General features: G+C 36.8%; 1 protein-coding gene across 1 annotated transcript in view; it reads right to left on the bottom strand.

The window, feature by feature from the left end:
* TRPM3 (transient receptor potential cation channel subfamily M member 3) overlaps positions 1–21,002 on the bottom strand; it is a gene marked incomplete at its 3' end in the record, with an annotated part of 112,919 nt that overhangs the window by 54,314 nt on the left and 37,603 nt on the right. Inside the window, exons 7-8 of the mRNA XM_088537472.1 lie at positions 17,857–18,031; positions 9,098–9,221 (exon numbers count right to left, since the gene is read on the bottom strand). Coding sequence (XP_088393598.1) covers positions 9,098–9,221; positions 17,857–18,031 — 299 coding nt within the window. The remainder of the gene's footprint in view (positions 1–9,097; positions 9,222–17,856; positions 18,032–21,002) is intronic.

The following is a 21,002-nucleotide window of genomic DNA, read 5'->3' as shown; positions in this document are numbered from 1 at the left end:
ACAGCGAGAAGAAGCAGCTGAAATATATTAAGATTTGTAGCTGCTATGCATCTGAAAACAGAGAAAATGATGCCAGATTGGTAGGGAAAATGTTGTGACCTGCTGCACTGAAGAGCATCTTGTTCTCTGTCATGAAGGGGATAGAGAAGGAGAGTTATGGCCTACACTTCAGATTGACTGAGCCGGCTGGCTATACGGTGGATAACTGAAGATACAATAAAAAATGTTGATGAGAGCAGAAAAAGCAGCCAACATCACCCTCTCCATATGCTCTATTCATGGCATCCTGAGAATGATGCAAGTTATTTGTGATTGCAGGGCTGTGGCCATTTTCATCATCATTTTGTTATGATTTTAGGGAGGAAAAAGTGGTGATGCAACTTTCATTCAAAGTGATTTTTTTTGCTCTCCCTCAATTTTTTGAATATCTTTAAATATCATTTCTCATAAAGAAAAAAAATTATAAATGCCTCAAAGTTAAATGAGTCCAAAATAAACATCTCTCTTTTCTACAGAGAAGCAGGCAAGGTTGTAAACATATCCTAAAACTATTCTGTCTGAGTGCATGAGTTCAACAAAATAGGCAAATTGTTCTGGAGTACATTTTAACACTAATAATTTAGCTAGGCCTACCTGAATATTTCAGAAGCAAATTCCCTTAAAAGAAAAAACAGATTTTAATAAAACAAACCATTAAAAGAGGTCAGTTTTGCAAAGCCTCAAAAGCCGCCTAAAATAGGAGGGGTAACAACTTCTTTTTTTCGGTAAATAATCCTTCGGTAAATAATAGCATAACAAAGATCAATGTGAGCACGTGAGTAGATGGAAAATACTGGAGAAAAAAAGGAGATGATCAGAGAAGGAGAAATTCAGGATTGGAAGACTGGAGAGGGGAAAGTTTACAGAAAAATTAAATCAAGTGTTATGCTGTTCTGATAATTCCACATGGGGAAACTGGGGAGAGCAGATATGTGAGAGGAGGAGTTTGAATGCTGGCTGTAAAGTTTGAGAAATTTTATGTTTCCTTCCACTCCGTGGCAGCACTGTCACGCTTCACATGTTTTCTTTCCCATAATTTGTCACAGACTCATTGTCTGGTAAGAAGCGGGGGACAAACAAAAAACTCAGGGATTATATGAAAGGCAGCAGGTCTGCAGTTCAGAAGCCATAAAGGTCCAGAGAAAATTGTTTGACGAAAATTACTGTCAGTGCTTGGCTCATCCTGTAGCTTTGGTAGCTTTGGTACCAGGCTGAGACAGCTGCGCCAACTGCTTAACAACCGAAGAGAAAAGTCTGAGGAAATCTCACAACTCTGCCCAATGTAAAAAACTTATTAATTTGCCATCTAGCTCTTCAGGTAGCTTGTCTGTTTAAAAGTCTGGGGGAGCAGAATGAGCTTGTGCCTTTGAAGCCTTTCCTTTTGGAAGGAAGCATTAATATTTTCCAGTGGAATAAATAACAAAAAATAAACACTGACAGTAAAAACATTGAAAACAATCCTTTTCACTTGTATAGCAGCTTTCATGCAATTGCTACCTTAGGGCATTTACCTCTCTGTTCAGGCAGTGAAATACTAGTTCCTCATTTCAGAGTCGAAAAAACATGAATAAATACAAATTACAAGTCACAAATAATATGATCAGAGGAACAAAATTTAGGGACTGTGCTTTAAGCTACTAAATTGTTCTCATCAACAGATTATGATAATAGACACAAATAGATGTAGACTTGCAATACTGGAACTGGGCAAGTATAGTGAGGAAAGAGAGATAGTTTTTGGTGAAGAAAAAGGCATTTTATTTCAAAAATTAATATATCCTGAGATCTGCCAACAGTCTGATACAGAAAGTAAAAGTGAAGTAATGTTGTACACTTCCACCATCTCTTCTGTGCAGAGGGTTCACAGAAGTTCACATAAGGTGGATTGACTATGTTAATAGTAAAAGGGACATTGTGTATAAAATAAAGATGCATTGTCATCTGCAAGACTGAGTCCCAGATAGCATGAATTATAAATAATAGAAGCCTGATATACTGCAGTTCATTAACCCTACTCAATGCAAAACAGCTGCTCTCCACATACACTGATCCAGTCATGGTGTAAGGTATGCATGGGATCTTACATGGCATTCCTCTGTGTGCATGGCACCTATAAAATACAATAATATGAGATGCTGCATGCCAAATTTAGAACCCATAACTGCATCAAAATGGTGTTTCTGCTGGAAAGCATGCTTCTGGCAGAGCAGCAGGCACCTGTGCCGCAGATCGGAGGATTGTGGTCAACTTTGATCTCTGGCTGTGTCTGATCTTCTGAGGAGACCCATGTGCATACCATGAAAGTTTTGTTTTACACTCTAGAGACTCAGCTGTCTATGGTACTTGTGTGGATGTATGTGTCCCTTTCTCTCCACAGTTGTATATTTACCAGTAGTTCATCTGGGAAAATGAAGACTGATAGCAGATCACAACATATTGCTATTTTTGAGTAAATAGACTCCTTTTAGCACATAAACTCAGATCCTCGCTGTCTCTGCTCTCTTGCTAAACAATGAGTCTTAGGTAGGAAAATTTCTGTAAGAAACAGCCAATCAATCAAGCCAGTATCATTCAGGGTTTTTGATCAACAGTTCAACCCGCATCCCATCTCTTGCTCACAGCTAGTACCACTGTAAAATTGAATTGTTATTCAAGCCCGAGTTTAATATAAAAGCCATGAGTGATTTTGAGAGCCCACCACCAAGACATATAGACCTAATTTTCTGTTACTTCAAGGGAATGAAGCTCCAATTTTCTCATTCTGTATATATCAGAAAACTATGACTTTCAAGTCACCGCCTTACAAAATACTGTCTGTAGGACTCCCATACAAATATGTCTTCTGATTTTAATTTCATCTGAAAACAGTTACTTTAGAAGGAGGGGTTGTAAATTTGTTAGGTGAGAAAGTAACTAAAACTGGGGAGACGGACTTTTTGCTCCACCTAAAAACTCAGTTTCTAATGTTGCTTTGCAATTTATTATTAAAAACCTGGGTAGTACATAGAAACAATAGGTTGCTTTGCCATTGATGATGCTGCCATGTGTCTATTCTGGATTTAATTTGGCATAAAAGCCATGACAACACCCAAAAACAAATCAGCAAAAACAGCCATGAACTATTAGTTTCCTAGCCATTTTGTTAGTGATACTAAGCAGGTAAAACTTGGCAAAGACATCGCAATTATTGTAAGGTTGACCTCCACTTTTCATAAAGATCAGTACATTTGCTGATGTTGTTATATCTACATGAAACCTCTATCTTCTACAGCAAGCTACTAATCTAAGACTTTTGGATATTGCAGCAGTACAGTTTTTTTTTAAAGGCAAGAGAAATTAAAACTTGTTGGACATCACAGGGTCAGTGAGTGAGAAAGGTTTCTGAGCAGTTTGTATAGCATATAACCTGTATTGAACACTGCCAAATTACTGATTACAAAAAGTATATTATCTAATGAAAAATGTGCGGTTGCAAGTGCTACTTTTTGCCTTTACTTTCTGTATTGGGACAATTGACAGAGCTCCTTAATGACTCAGTGTGCACTTTGCAGAATGTGTATGTGTAGGACTATGGATATCTTCCCAAAATTATGTTTTTAAAGAGCAAAGAAACTTCTAAAATGTAGTTTCTCTGGCTGCAGTTTTAAGAGCATACATGGTAAGGGATGAGATTTATTTTAAATTAAATTGCTCTCTGCTAAGTGACCATCTGATAATTGGGCAAGGAATATGCACTAAACAGAACATGGATATCTTCCCAAAATTATGTTTTTAAAGAGCAAAGAAACTTCTAAAATGTAGTTTCTCTGGCTGCAGTTTTAAGAGCATACATGGTAAGGGATGAGATTTATTTTAAATTAAATTGCTCTCTGCTAAGTGACCATCTGATAATTGGGCAAGGAATATGCACTAAACAGAACAGAAAATTCATGCTTGCTGAATGCAAGCAGCAGATCAGGGTTGTTTTTTTTTTGTAATTCTCTAGGTGGTTCAAGTTATAAAAGGGCTATTGGTCTTTGCAGACTTGAGCTGAAGATGGTGCGGCTGAAGGGTAGGACAGACCATGTAACTGTCTAAATTGAACACTATTGCTTCAACAGTTGGTCCACATTCTTGTTCTTTCTGTCAACAGGAGCGAGCCCTGCTTCATCTGCCACCAGTTGAAAGGCAACTGCTAGGATCAAAAGCTTTTCAAGGCTTCAGTGTAATACAACAGCTGCCTTTTTATCTATCTTTTTTGATACAAGTAGCTGTTCTGCTTGTGGAACTTGTTCTCAGGATTACTGAAGCAAAAGGCACAAAAACCTGGTCCTAGTATCAGATTTTCTTCTTGGTGGAGTCAATGGCAAAGCCTAACTAAATTCAGACAGCTTCTTGACAGTCTGCAGATCATAAAAATTAGAAAAACCTTTATTTCTTAAAAACAAGCAAACAAATCAGCTCATTTCATCAGCATCCAGCTGCTTCAACATGAAACCTAGTTTACTTATTTTGGCAGTACCAGAACTCCAAGTTAGTCACGAATTAGTCTGGAAAAAACTATCACCATGTTCTCAGCAAAATAGAATAGTCGTAAGTTTTATGTTACACCCAAACAGCAATCATGGCTGTTGTGGTGACCCTGCACTGAGCCACAGGAATAGCAGAGAAAGGACGGGCAATGGAAAAATATCTACTACTTGCTGGCATGAAACAGAAGGCTTCTGTTTTCCTTTGAGCGTGCAAACGTCTTAGTGTGTATAAACATATGCCCACTATCTACAGTCTCTTCCTTCTTTGAACCTATCCTGTGGTGGAGTTATAGACAGCTACACATTTAATTTATTTAACGTAGTAATTGGAATTTCAAGCAGTTAGCAGAAAATTATCATGGTAACAATAAAGAAAACACTTTACCAGCCAGTAGCACATGCATAGTATTTACCACTGATATAGCTTGTGCTATCTTCTAATCACTAAGGTACTAAAAGAGCACCTTTCCTGATTCATGGTAAATATTTCTGTCCATCAGATAGGAACAAGATTAGGTTTATTCACTCTGAAACCACTGTTTTCCAAGCACTACTGTTATGACAAATGTATCTCACTGCAGCAAGCATGGGGATATACTTCTCTGGCTTGATAAAGGGGCTTTTCCTCATGCCTGCCCAAGGAAGCTCCCTCTTCCTCTTCTCCCTGCTCTGTGCACAGGGACTCAAGAAGTCACTTTCTTGGAAGTCCTATGTCAGTCTGAGTTATAAATTGGCTTAGTGCTCCTGAAATGTATTTGCTCCTGAAATGTATTTTAGCACAAACTAACACAAACTAAAATTACTGTCTTTTTGAACAGATAAGAAGGCTAATTTACTTATTTATTAAGGCAGAAAAAGACTCCACTCCTCTGTAAAGCTGAAAACAGACTTCTGCAGTATAACCAATTCAACACGCGTTCAGACATTGTCTGAAGAGAATTTTCTCCTGTTCTGCTGCCTCAGGGATTCCCTCCTCAGCTGCTGCTTTACTACAGGACTGAGCAAGGCCTCCAGCGATGTCTCTGCTGTGTTGACTCCTCAGGGAACACTCTTGCCTGTGCTTCATGTGCTGAGTTCAGAAAAACAGTGAAAGATCAGGGAACAGCCTTGGAGAGAGTCTTGTTTTTCCTCACTCTCTTGTCATTCCTTATAAATTCATGGAAGTCCTTTTATTTTTTTTTTTTTTGTGCTTTTGGACTAGTTAATATGAAATACAAATGTCTCATGAAAAATTCTAGTTTTCATTGTCTTTCAATAGGTGGCATTTCCTGTTTTAGCTTGTTCTGAAGTTGCATGGAAGAAATGGGAACAGAGGGAAAAAGTGCTCATAGTAATTCCTGAAGAAAGGCGTTGATTGGGCTTTATGATACTACTTCCTGCAGTGTGTTGAGCCTTCATGCTCTTATTTTAGTAGCTATTTGGGGTTAATATTTTTTAAGAGTTCCTTGTATGGGTAACAGTAGTGAATCTCCATAAATCATATACAGGCCACTCTCCTGTCCTTAAAGTATACAGTTATATGTAAAAACACCCACATTTTATTTAATTCTTAATAGCTTTTTTATAAGATGTACATCTCTAAGCTCAAACAAATCTCTGATCATAAGCTTGGGGCATGCAATGCCAACACAGCTAAGTTTGCAGTGTAATCAAACTTATTCATTAAACAGAGAGGTGAAATTTGCTTTGCTTTGCAAACCTAACAGACTTAGATCTCTCATCTGCTACAGCCTCACCCTGCCACCCAGTTTGTGTACTCAGATTTTCTTCAGCAAAAGAACTTACCCTTCAGCAAATGAACAATGTACATCTAACAGGAAGGCATACAATTCAGTTCTTTAAAAGTAGTTGTGAGTATGTCAGAATAAGAAACATTTCTTCCAAAAGAGGTAACCATTGTAATGATTAAGCTTTTCTCCTGCCCACTGCGATTCTGTTAGGTTAATAAAAGAGATACCATTTGTTTATGTATTCTCAGTAGATACAGTAGGAAATCTTGTTTTCAAGTGTAGATTTTTTATTCTGTTCCTCAGACAAACTTGCCTTCTCTTTTTCCTTTGGAAATTTCCTCTGCACGTCTGTAATGAAACTGTATTTATGTATTTTACTGCAAAAGTATTTTCTTGTCTGTACGTATTTGTATTTATTTGTTTAGCGGCACACTGTAATATGGCATGTCTCTCCCGTGCTGTCTACTTTGCTACATACGAATTCAGCAGCCACAAAATCAGGCATTCTAGGAAATTGGACCTATCAACTTAGGAAAAATAGCTGAGATCAGTTTGGTTGCTGCTATGCTCTAATAAGAGACAGTCTTTTGCATCTTCCTTCTATTTGTTTGATTTGGGAAGGGGAAGATGTGAGCAATGACAATGTCAGTTCAGCAAGTAGTGTTTTGTTTTATGCATGACAAAATCAGAAGGTCAAGCCAGAGCAAGCAGAAGAGCTAGAGTAGATGTGGAGACATGAAACATCTGGCAGTGCAGAGCTGGTGAAGCCTTCACTCACTCCTGGGAATACTTCATGCCTCCAAGGTTGTCTGACTCCTCTGGCAATGCTACCTTCATCATTACAAATACGGTCATTCTTCTAAGTTTGTTTATATCATCATGAGTCTTAAAGGACACTATTAGCTTAAAAAGTACACTGCAGGCAGAAAATCTCTTCAGTTTTTCATTGTTAATTTTGCACTCTCTGAGTGCAACTGAGATACCTGTAAGAAACATCTGTTTTAATATATTTCTTTAGTATATAGTTGGGCTAGTGTTACAAACTGAAGCTCAAAACACCTGACCATGAGCAAATCATCTCCTGGCTGCTGACTTTTCACAGAAGAGGTAGCTGAGCAGCATATGTGGTGATGGAGGTGACACATCTGAAAAACAGCTGTTAATAAATGAACTACCTTGCTTGGAATAAAAATCCTGATTTGGTTACCGCAGGTGAAAGCTCCATAGTTAAGTTTGCAATGGCATAGTTTGTTCAAGGTCTGACAACTAAATCTAGAATTTGAGACCTGCAATAATCTAGAACTGCATGTTCTCCTGGGTCTTGGTAAATTGATATCTCTCTATTTTTCTATGTATTTTTTTCTTCCTTGATTTCTTGCTTTCTTCTTTCTTTCCCTCCCTCTCTCTCTTCCCACTTGCCTACTTTATTCTTTAATTCCTTCTTCCCTCCTGTGTAGGTCCTGTACATGTACATTATGATTATTAAAAATATTAGCATAAGCTGACCCATTTACAGCATCAAAGCTATATGAGGCACACAGTTAGCTTTCCATTTGAATTATGATTGTGGGAGAAAACAGTCCATGGGGATGCAAATAAATGGACAAATGCCTACATCAGCTCCATCAATCATTTTCTGTGCAAAGGCAGAGTGAAGCCCCAAGTTGTTAATATACCTTTCCTGCAAAGGTTGTCCTGGGCAACCCAAAGGTGCTTATGTGCTACGGTCTTACATACTTATGGTATGTATGCAGTATATATATGTGTATACCCTATAAATATATGTATGCTAAGTCATGTGCTTATGGTATGTATAAATGCCTAGCCATGAATGAGGAAGGCTGGTACTTTCTGATGGATGAATGAACCAGGGTGCTGTACTCTTAGCAAGTTAAATCATATAAAAGAATATATTCTGCTATTTTGCTCTGGCTAAAGGTCTGGCTGAAAGGACCAGCCTGCCTATTAACTGTTCCCAGCCATTACTATGCTGACATTCAGAGTTATCATTCGCTCCATGTCCTAATTTTAACTGAAATTAAAAGGCGCAAGAGAGGACAAAGTTTTTGAGTACTCAAGAAACTTCAGAAAAAGAAACACTTGTAAAAAATATGAGTCAATATTTTCTCTTGAAGTTACTCTGCACAAAGTGTTTCAGGCTGCAAACAACCTGGAATTTAAGGGAGCTCTCATATGAACAGAAAACAGATCTGAGAAGAAGGATTACGCTACAAAATCCAGACATGTCTACTCAGTCAGTCTGAAAGAAATAAAAGCTACTAGAATGTAATTCCAACCATTTTAAAACATGATTTTGCTTTTGCAAAAGCAGCCTTATCCATGAAACTATTGAAAGAACTTGTGTTCTTCCAGAAAGTTTAAGTGAAGAGATAGCCTGACACTGCAGAATAGGATCTCTGGAGACAAGCTCTTTTCCTTTCCTTTCACACATCTCCATAGTAAAATAATAGCCCTAATAATACTTGCATAAACACACTCTGGAGTATGTTGAGAATATGAATCCAATGACAGATATGCAACTATACTTTCTTTGAAGGGTTTTGGTAATTGAAAGTGACAGAATTTTAATCACAATATGGCTGGGGATGATTGAAAAGTAATAACATCCATGTCTTATGAGCTATATTTTGTCTTGTCGAAGTAAATGAAAGAGAATTTACAGAGGGAGGAGAACTGCTGGAGTTCACTTAAATTAGGAAACAGATTAAAGCAAACAAAGGTCTAATGTAGTGATTAGAAAGACTCGATCAAAATACGACATTGAGCTTTCTCTTCTCAGCTAAGGTCTGAACATACCAGCTCCTTCTTCTTCATGCACTCCATGAGGATAATGAAGAGGTGCTGTGCTTGTGTTCGGGTATACGTGAACGTCTTCTGGATGGTAACTAGCAATTGGTCCCTCAAGGACTCATTGATAAGTCTGAAATTAAAAAATAAATACAAGAGAAAAAGCAAAATTATGTTACTAAAAAGGACAGTAGAAATGATGCTAATGGAAAAAGCTGTAAAATCAGTAGGAGTTAGATAGCAAAGCACTGAAAGTTGATCCAGAAGTTGGAATTGCAGAAAGCACCAGTGACAAACTTGAAAACATTGTTCTAGAGAAATATGTTGATCAGTATGTTGGGGCTTCTCATCCCGCAAGTTTTTATTTCAATTCCCAGTAGTTGCATGACATGAGGTTATTCAACCATGTGGGATTTCCTAATGAAAACAAGAACTACACTGTTTGCCTGGAATTTGAGGGACATTAACACATCTAGTTTACGTGCTGGACACTCATTTCTATCAGGGAATTAGCAGGACTCATAATTTGTTTTGTGGAACGAGGGTATTTCTGTTGTCAGTATTTTTGATTTTGGCTTTAGCAATAACCATTAACCAATTCCTCTAGCAATTCTGATATAAGGTGAAAAAAGGAATAGAGATTATTGTCCTGCTCCGAAACCACCAAAAGAAACCATTTTGGCTTTTGTTTATGCTGAACTTCCTGAAGTTTACAGAGTAAACATTTTAATGTGCCTCCTAAGTGCTAATGTTAGCACTTGCAAAAAGTGGGCCAACAGCAGAAAGGAGTGGAATATTAGTAACTGAACTACAGCCCTTGATATAAGGCAGCCTAATCATCAAGACTGTTCAAGAGGAAACACTGCTATTCTTAATGTCTTACAAATTAGTAGTTTCAATAATTTAGAACATGTATCCTTTGAAATGCGAAAACTTCTGCACTACAGCAGTTTTTCAAATTAGCTGAGTCAGAATGATTTAAAGGAGAAATCAATGTTAATCATTTGGGGATATGAAAATCAGTAAATGTTCATCAGTCATATAATAGAAGAAAAACACAGCTTTATGATTAAAGTCCTGCAGCAACTGAAAAAAAAAAGAAGAGAAGCAAGGCAGTATCCAAAAATCAGTGCTTACTTATGGCAGCTGCTTGGGGATAATAAAGACCAAAGCTCTGTTTATTTTATACTACTGGAAAATGTCACCTGAGCCTCTCTGGAGCAAGGAAGCCTGAATGAGACTGCAGGATATTCACAATCAAGCCTAATTTCAGGTATGAATCAAATACCTTGTTATCACACCTAGAGCAAACATATCCTCAGACAGGATAGTTAATGGGGATAGGAAAGAGGTATAGAAAAGGGATGGAGAGGAAAAAACATATATTGACATATCGGGTGCATATGTTTCTCCACACTGAATTGGACTGTGGGTGTAAATATCTTCAATAGGTTTCTACCCCACAAAGAAACCTGCAAAACATATGCCAATTTGCTAGGATTAAAGTGGCTTTTTAGAACACCCCACAGATCACTGTTCTTTCTGCATGCTTATGAACTACCCTTAAGGAGTTTCTCTCTGTATATCCACTTCTTATTGAAGAGAGGTATGGCCCCCACTGTACTTTCCCTGGAATGCTGGAAAAGCAACAACACTGTTTTTCCAGCTCACTTGCTGTGTAAGCACTCATTTCCCCTAAATCACCAGCTTTTCTCATAAAAAAGGTGGCATATGATGAGTTTGACAGAAACTCCAAGCCCTCTTAGTGGGCACAGCAAAGGCAGCAAGAAATATAATTTGACCTACTGTTCAGAAGGAAGGATGCTGCAAGCACGTGCAAATATGAAAGAAGTTGTCATAGTCCTTTGAAACCCAAGTTGCATCTAATGCATCTGTTTGCACAGGCAGAAATAGGGCTTCACTTCTCATTGAGGGAATTTTTTTGGAAAGACTGATGCCTTTAAGAGCATCCTGCATTTACAACCAGTGAAGGCCCCCCCAGTTTGAAATATTTGAGGCATTCCTGTAAATATAAGTGGTTCAAAACTAGGCATTTTTCCATTCTTCAAACTAAGCAAAGGAAAAGGGGACAGTCATGAGGACTGAATTAAAGAAAAAACAGCTAGAAAGTCCTAAAAAACAGATTTAAATAAAATTCTTATTTCCATTGGAAACACTGGAAGTATATATGCTTGGAAGCATTTGAAATCAGAAGCTTGAACCAGGGAAGGATTTTACAGTGTTTCCAAGGATCTTGAGATACCGCTCATTGTAGAACCCAAATGCTGTATTTGATTTAATACAAGCAGCTTTCTCTAAGGCTAATGCACATAGAGCAAGAGAAATTTAATGTGACAAGCATAGAGTGAAAGCACAATTAACTCCTCACAGTTTTCTTCCAAGGCTTCCTAAGCAGCCATCAGGTTTTTTTTCCCCTGAATTATAGCTATGGGAAGCAATATCACATCATAAATTTAAAGAGCTTGTGAAGCAAAATCTATGCGAAAGCAACAGAGTTATTTTAAAAAATCCACACAATTAAGTTAGTTCCTAGTTAGAGGGATTCGCATGTCAAAATATCACTGCTCATAAGCTTGTTGTCACCATTTGACCTATGCATTTTTCTAGCTTATAAAGCACATATAGTAATGTCTCAGCTCTACAGGAGGTTTTATCTTCCTGCTTGTCTTTGTGATGTTTTGTGTAGTTATAATCAAAACTACAAAACTACTTTCTAATAAAGTGTACATAGCCAACTTAACATTGTAGAAACTGAAATCAAGACTGAATTATGTAGGAATCTACTAAAATTAGAAGCCCCAAAATCAAATATCCCAATTACGTAATCCAGATGGGGTCAATGCAATCTGCACCATGTTGTTAAAAATATCTAAATCTGTGGCGCATATATCAAACTTGATGCATGTAAAACAGGTAACTTGACAGACCACTGTGAACAAAACAACTTGGAGGAGGTTCAGTGATCAATCTATTAGGCAAAAACAACTATATTCACTACACACACAACTTGCAACATGCATTTTAATATCACAGATTCCTAATTTTAGGTTAGGAAAAGAGATTGACACTAGAGTCTTGTGATTTTAATTTTTACCTAAAACATAGGAGATGCTCAGCACTTTATATCAAAGTACGAGAGCAACCTCTGCCACATGTTATAAGCCTCCATAAGCATAAGGCTCATTGGCATCATGCACTTCGGTTTACCAGATCAATATTCTGTGATGACTCCTTCCCGTAGCACAGGAAAACTGTACGCTTCATATTTAACATATTTCACATATCTAATCAGCGTCAAATAAAAATAGAACTTTTATCATCATTTTTGTAGGCTGTGATATAGGAAATAATTCGCAGTGTATCTGTTCTGGCCATTTTGGTGACCAGACTCCCTGAATTCTTTAAATTTGTCTTGGCAGCAATTCTGCAGGTAGCTTGCTTCTTCCTAGATTTTTTTTCTATAAAAAACAATTCAACTTGTTCTTTACTTTTCCCACATAAGTAAAAGCTGTTCTTTCATTCTCTGCCTACATAAGATAAGGCGATTCTCTGTAAGTTTAGCTACCAACTAATTTATTTCCAAAGCTGGGTTGTCATCTTATATTTTGATGGGATCTAGGTACCTAATTTCAAACAACTGACAACCAATCTGGAACTATATTCATAAGTTTCCATTCCTTTCAGAAAACATCTGGTCAGAAGTGAAAAGAGTGGTTTTTTTTTTTTTTTTGGTTTTATTTTGTGAAGGTGCCAGTATTATGCTTTTTGAAAGGCATTAGATCATCAAGGCTGATGTTAGAATCCTGCCAGAAGAGAAACTGGAGGGTGCTTTTTATTGACCGAGTGAATCCTCAAACTGGAGTCACAAACTAAATAAAGCTTAAATAAAGCTTCATTCTAGTTCTGTCTGAAATACTCTGGAAAATTTAACACAAAGCAGGACTCCTTTGATTGCTGCAGGTGATCCCAGAGAGACAGATGACAGCATTTTGGCATCCTCCATTTTCAGAAAGAAATAATTTTTGAAGTCAAGCCCAATGTTGAGTAGATAATAGACACTCCACTCATCAACATCTCTGTCTTTCAGGCTCATGGGATATGATTTGGAGAGGATTTGAAAGATTTGGTCTATAGCCAGTTCCTAAATTATTTAGTCATTTATCTCTAGAGATCTGGAGTTGCATATCATATTGGAGATGTATAGTGATTATGCTCTAATCAGATTTCTAAGTTCAAGATATATCTCTTTAACTGGCTGATACTGAAAGGCTTTGAAATTCTCTAAATAAACTCTTCCATTCAGTGATTCAATGAATTGAATACAACTTATTTCTGAGTTTTCATTTTTGAAATCTTATTTGTTTTTTATTATTATTCTTTTTATTCAGGATAATGAAAGTTTATACATAAAATATCTTTGTGGTGTGAAAACTCTTCCTTGTCCTCCTTTATAGGAAACTGAAAGTGTTTTATTTTTTAACTATGATTTGCATTTTTACCAAGTGTAAGAAACACAGCCAGAAGATCAGTTGATATTTATTATAGTTGGAATTGTAAAGAAGGCATAATTATGCAGTTCAGTGGGACTGACTGAATTTCTCATATCTTTGAAATCTGCATATTTTACACAGTATTGTTCTGAGGAAAAAAGAGAAAATCAACGTAATAATTCCTAAGTTCCATTCAAACAATGGTGATTCCTAGGTGTTTTAATGAAGAAGAGATGCTACTGGAAGTTATTCATGGGAGTTTGTTTTTCAAGACTATTTTTGCTTGACTTCTATTTATTGAAGAGCTATACCCTCAACAGAAGGGAGCTGGCTGTATTTCAACAAATGAATGACTTCTTTCTCTGCAGTTTTTTGCTTTGCGAAGTGTTTGGTACAAAAGAAAAAGGGTCTGATTTAAATATATGCAATGTGGAAACAATCTTACAGAATAATTCAGATGAAATACTAAACATCATGATGAACATAAAAGATATTCTACCTAAATTATGAACCCTTTTACTCAAAGTGAAAAAAACTCCTTTTTTTTTTTTTAAATTATATTTGAGTCTTATGCTCTGGTTATGAAGCCTAAAAGCTATGCCATGGGAGAGATACAGACAGATCAATTGAAAGGCAATCTCTAATGAGTCCCACAAGAGGGTGTATAGCTCATTTAAAGCAGAGAGAATGTTTTATATGTTTCGTTATGAACATCAGGCAAGAAGTACATTTTTATTGCACTGAACTCAATTCCTTAAGGTTCTCATGCTTGCAGGATAGAACTGATGGAATAGCTAAGGCACTATAAACTCAGCTGGGAGACAGGATTCGTATATTGCAAGTCATTTCCCATTCTGTAAGGAAATATTTGTCTAAGATGTGACATATCTTTAACCTAGTGTTTCATCTTTCTCTTTTTAAATTCAGCATGTAATTAAAAATTCACTGAGGATTAAAAACTACTACTGAATGATTCTATAAATAGTGGTGCTTTACAGTTATTTTACTCTCAGCTTGTGCTTGTGTGCAAGAAAGAGAAACAAGAAGACGTCCTTGATTATACAGTCAAAAATACTTTTGGTTTGTGTGGAGGAGGCACATTCACTTTCATAGTTTGGTGCTTAGTAGGGGACTAAATTTAGGGACTTATGATAGTTCCTATGTTCTCAGCACGTCAATATTTATTTACTTATTTATTTAACGTAAATGAGTAGCTATACCAGACACTATCATCTTGGCCTTTTAGTTAGGGACTGTAATACTGATAATCAGCCACAAAGTCTGTCTGCCTTGCAACATAAGGAAGGTGGCATTTAAGCCTATTTCTCATTTATATGATCTTCTAGTAATAAATTGTTTGTCAAGTAAGAAGATGTAAAGGGTAATGGGAATAAGGCTTACTACTGAGGCTTTTGCTTGTAGCGAAAGGGAACCACCCTCTATATTCTTGAATGTTCTCTTCATTTTTGGGGGATCAAGACAAAACATATGCTTACCATACCAATGTATGGTAAACTTGGTTATGGTAAACTTGGTTATAGTATACTTTAAAAAAATGCATTAATACTCCATATTCGATATTTGTAATGCTCAAACACTGCATATGTACAAAGTGCTTCACTTCGTGCTTGCAGTCCTCCCACCAAGCTGAATAGACTATTTCTGAGAGAGGAAACGCACTTATTCCTCAGACTGACCTTTAAGGGTGTCTTTACTTTTAGGTATGCTACGCTGTTCCTTCTGATCTATTTCTTTACCCTCCATTGCAAGCAACACCACTGCAAGTCAGTGCCAGCACTGCTCTCTGCATGGTTCTGTCTTGGACCACCACAGTATGCTGGAGGACTCTCCTTGCACTGCAGCCAGTAAAGCTTTACTTGAAGTTGCATTATGTACTGGGAATCTGATGTTGTGAAATGTTCTCATGTTGTACTGAGTAACTGTTTATTTTGCAAGAAACCTAAAGTAAGGTCTTAAAATAAGGCAGTTTCCAGCTTCTAATCTCAGGTCTTCAAGGATGCACAAGGGTTCATGTTGCAGATAGGGGTACTTCACCTTGCATAAATCAGATTTTTTTTTTCCCCCAGCTATGTGAAATTGATTGGGAAGGATAAACAAGGATAGAAGGCAGGCAGAGCACAGTTCTATGAAACCCAACATAAAGGACCAGTTCTATGCCCATGAAAACAAACTTTCAAATAAACTTGAAAACTTACAGCAATATTTAGCACACAAATGCACACATTCTTTAGTATATATAGAAAATGTGTCAACTTCTTGCACATACTGTATGAAAATTTAAGACACTAAAAAAACAGTGCAGCAATATTGATGTTCAAATGCAGAGCCTGTTGTTGCCATGTGTGATGGGGTTTTTGAGTGATTTAGATCATATACCCCATGCATAGCAATGAGAAGCTACAGTACAGCTTGGAGACAACTCTGATTTGCAGCCAGAAGCCAGATTTAAAGTAGGGATTTTTTTTTTTTTACTTTAATTCTGATTGCATGGAGAACTGGAGAATTAAATTTTGACTGCAATTTGGATGTGCTACATGAATTTATCATCTAATAGACACAGTTTCATGTAACCTACTTAGATTGCCTCTAAAGACAAAACTAGTAGCTGAATTCAGTCAATGTGCCAATTATACTGTATTCTCCTCATATAGCTAAACATTACTCAAAAGTAGGTTAATATAATCAGAGAGGGGAAAGTACCAACTCTGTGTATGAACTGTAAGGTATTTAAGTAAAATATTCTTATGAATACAAATAATATTGGTGTTTCATTTCAAATAATATGTATTTTAGACTGTTTTTTTCAGAAGTGGGACAAAAACATAGATGTTCTCACATATTATTTAGTGCAGCCTGAGCAGCCCAAAGGTTTTTATCCCATATGATATTATGATTGCAGGCAAAACCTGGAAAACTTCAGCTGGAAAGAATTGCAGACAAAAGAATAGTAGCTTTTAAGAAGCCAAGCTTGGGCATCTTAGATAAGAAAACATTTGCTCATTCTGCCTGCAACAAATAGTATTTGCTTTTCTTATAGATAGGAGTTTATGATGGTGAAATAAACTGTTTTCTAGTTAGTTTTTGTTGTGTTCTTTTTCCTCAGGATATCAGAACACAGAGAAGGTAGACAGAAACACAGGTACAAATGAAGCAAAGGTATAAAATGTCTTTGGATAAGGTTTTCTTAAAGGTATAAACAGTGAGGTAGCTTAAAACTGCTTCTCAGGGAATCAGAGTTTTAAATTAAGGAAGCTTCATGATTACATTTATTTTCAAAATAAATGCTAGATTAGAGCTCAATGAGTATTCATGTTTTATCATTTGCATAATTCTATTGTAGATCTGAATACTTGTATTTACATATGCTGACATAAAAAAATGTGTTTTCTCCCTGTGAAGCCTGGATCTGTGCAAGTCAGTGAAGTCAGCTGGAAAGAAGAGGCACGAATTAGCTTGTAGTAATTTGTATCTGAGTGGATTTTGGTTCCATCTTCATATGTTGTTTTTAAATTGTTGAGTGTTAAATTGTTGCTCTACCTTGATTGCATACCTATTTGTGGGTAGAGAAAAAGCATATTTCAAACATTAGTCACTTAATTATAACATAGAGTTGGGATCTTGCAAATTGTATATACAGGGTTATTCAACAAAAACACACCTGAGTTTTCCTTATACAAACTCAATAAAATTCTTTCCTCACCTTGAGCTTGCACAGAAAGGTGCAAGAGGGCTAATAAAGATCAGTGCACAAAAAGTCGTAGTGTGAATATAGATAAGCTCAGAGAATCTTGCCCAAAGGACAAGGCAGATACAAACTAGCTTATACGAACTTTGAGGGACCATGGTGATTTAGGTAGGCCTGCCTGAAACCTGAAGATAGCAGAATGCTATATTATCACATGTATCATATCTAAGACAGCTTTGGATGCAGTGAAAATAACTTCCCATGTCCTTTGAATGAGATGCCAGATGCTACACAACATACTTGACGCTGAGTTATCTCCCATGGCAGATTATTATTATTAAACTTAGATAGTTTTATTCTGAGGACTTTCCTTAGTTTTGATTTAACTTCTTCTTTTCTTGGACTTTATGCCTTCAATATTTTATCCATATCAATGACAGAAACTGCCGTATGAGGAAGGGATTAGTTTTGCTGAGAGTTTCCTGGGCTCTGTGCCACCACCAGGCTGAACCTGCAGATCAAGAAGGAACATTCACTAGCACAGTACTCACCCTCCTTCTTCAGAATATTTGTGTCCAAAGGCAAGGATGTCAGATGCTCGGCCACTGCCGTCACATATCACAACAGGAACGGGAGGAGTGTCTCGCAGGTACTCCAGAACAATGGAGATAACATTAGGACCTCCTTCCACAATGAGGGCCACCACTGGGACCCCTTGACCAATTCCTGGAGTGAAAGAAAGAAAGAAACAAAGAAAAACAAACCAAAAAGAAAAGGAATGGAAGATGCAGGGCCAGCAAAACAAATAAAACATAACGGAAGATAGGAAGAAAAAAAAAAGATCCACACTTAAATTACTGCATTGTTACTGTAGAGTGTCATATTAGAGAAAATGTCAATCAACAAATTATAGATCTTTAGGACAGAGGGAAAATTATGTTAATCTGGTCTATTCTATGACACAAGCCAGAGTCTTCTAGATATATCTTCTTCTTTAAATAGAATATCTATGGCTGAAATACACCATGCATTTTTAAAAGCATGTAATCTCGATTTAAAAGCATAAAGAAGCAGTCACAGTTTTTCCTATCTTATTCTGAATCATAACTTTGCAGCTTGCTTCTGATTCTCATTTTGCATGGTTTCAGCTTCCCACCACTATTTTTTTCTAATATCTTTGTTTTCTGTTTTAAACTCTCCTCTCTCTCCTCTCTTTTTGTTCCCTTTTAGATGCTTTTAAGCTGAATGACCCTGTAACATCTTCCTTGGTAAAGTAAATGTATATTCTTCCATGTCAATGCAATACTTGTTTTCCAAATTTTCAGTCACTTTCATACATTCCTCTGAATTGTATCAAAATTTTCTAGCATATTCCCTGACTTGTAGGCTGTATGCTGGACACAGTGCTCAGGAATGAGCTGAACCAGTGCTAAATGTGGAGAAGACAACTTATTTTCAAACTTATACTTTAATTAGGTGGGAACTCTCTGCAAAAGCTGCAACACAGATTTTGACAGAAAAGTCTTAAGGATTTAGAGAATGAAAATCTGAGAGTAGGCCGTCACTTAAATGACTAACAAAATTGATGGTTGTCACTTCTTGACTAGTGAAGACTGACATAATTCAAAAGGACTTGGGCAATGAACAAATTGATTTTTTTTTTTGAAAGTAGATTTTTCTATGAAAATCATGCATTCTTCACAGGATTTTGCTTTTTAATGGAAAGAAAAGGAACAAGTCCCCCAAAACTTAATACATGAGGAATGTGCATGAGGTTTGGTAACCATGAATTTAGTCTAATTCCCTCACATTTCAATTTATAGTTTCAGGTACACAGAGGAAAAGTAAGTTTAAAACTATCTTAAGTCTTGATAGAACCTGTAGAAACATTCCTAAAACAAATCATACCCGATATTAACCCAAACTTATAAGAGTTTGAATTACTGCCAACAGTTCTTATATGCAACATCCATAAAATAAGTACCTTCTGACTCACATTAGAAGCAAATGTATTTCTTGGAGACTCACAGCATACATTATAAAGCATACTCCCTCTCCTGTAAGACTGTGGCTCTTTTATTATTAAAACTTAAATAAAGTATGTGCAGTTTACTTATCTTATAAAACTTTAACTAGAGTTATGAAATCAAAGCTAATGAAAGTGTGTAAAAAGGGTGGAACATAAACTGATCAACACCGATCACATAGTCATTAATTACGTTTTTTTGCCCATATGAAGGACTTCCCTGAATTGCTGCTCTAATCACTGCTTGTCAGCTGTTTTTAAAGGTGTTAGTGGAAGGTCTAGGAAAAAGGAGCCAAATGAGAGAGAAGAATTAAAGTAAAATCTTGAATTAAAGGGAGAGCCTTAAGAGTCTGATGGGTCAAATCATCCCTTTTAGGGATTTAAGCTAAAGATGATTTCACAGAACCACAGGGTCACAGAGTGGCTGAGGTTGGAAGGGACCTCTCGAGATCATCTGGTCCAACCCTCCTGCTCAAACCTGATCACCTACAGCACATTGCACAGGACTGTGCCCAAATGGCTTTTGGCTATCTCCAAGGAAGGAGACTCCAAAACCTCTCTGGGTAACCTGCTTCAGTGCTCTGTTACTCTTATGATAAAGAAGTTATCCCTCGTATTCAGACGGACCTTCCTGTGCTTCAGTTTATGCTCATTGCCTCTTGTCCTATTGTGGAGCACTACTGTAAAGAGACTCTTAACACCCTCTCTACAGGTATTTGTGTACTTTGACAAGATCTCCACCCAGTCTTCTCCAGGCTGAACAGGCCCAGTTCTCAGACTTTCCTCTTAAGAGAGATGCTCCAGTCTCTTTGCCATCTTAGTAGTACAACCCTTGAGGTATCAGGCACTCCACCCAGTTTCGTATTACCAGCAAACTTGCTGAGGATGCACTCTGTCCCTTCATTCAGGTCGTTGAGGAAGACGTTGAACAGGATTGGACAAATATTGACCGGTGGGGTACACAACTAGCTCTAGGCTTCCAGCCAGACTTCATGCCATTGATCATGACCCTTTGAGCTTTGCCACTAAACCAGTTCTCAATCCACCTCACTGCTCATCTAGAGATTTGTTCGTCTAGATTTTTGCAGATTTTGCCTAGACAAAATTAAATTTAGCTTTGTAAATTTTGATTGCATAAATAAACTCATTTTAGCATGCATAAAAACTAAATATCTTAGAAGCTTTCAACAAAATTAACAATAAAAATCAAATTTTTAGATAAACTTCTAAACAAGATTTTCTTCCGATATCAGTATACTTAAAATGATACACATGGCTGTGCTCGAGCATGTCCAAAAGAAAGTCCTAATTTCAAGGTGTGTCTAAGCTTTTCTTTGCTGCTAGGTGACAAGAGAAATGTTTTTTATAGTGATGTCTAGGATAAGAATAATGATTTTGTATGAGAGTGGCAAACAGAAGAGAAATAAAAAGGAAAATAAGTGAGCAGAATATTCCTCCAGGTGAAACATCCTGACATAATTACTAGATAGACTCCTGACACCCAATGAGACAGAGTCTTCAGTTTAAAATTTAGTATATAATTGCATGGAGTTATTTTATGACTCCATTTCTAGTGCTCTGACTATTCTAATCGTGCCAAGTTTTGTGAACTTTTTATCAGGACTCACTTTTCTCATGTAGCTTTGTTTATCTACACTACCTTGTACATTT

Source organism: Tinamus guttatus, unplaced genomic scaffold (genome assembly GCF_059628265.1).
Source record: "Tinamus guttatus ecotype Peru unplaced genomic scaffold, ASM5962826v1 Tinamus_guttatus_pri_ptg000782l, whole genome shotgun sequence".
In the NCBI taxonomy this organism is placed as follows: domain Eukaryota; kingdom Metazoa; phylum Chordata; class Aves; order Tinamiformes; family Tinamidae; genus Tinamus; species Tinamus guttatus.
This window is presented reverse-complemented; position numbering and strand designations above follow the sequence as displayed.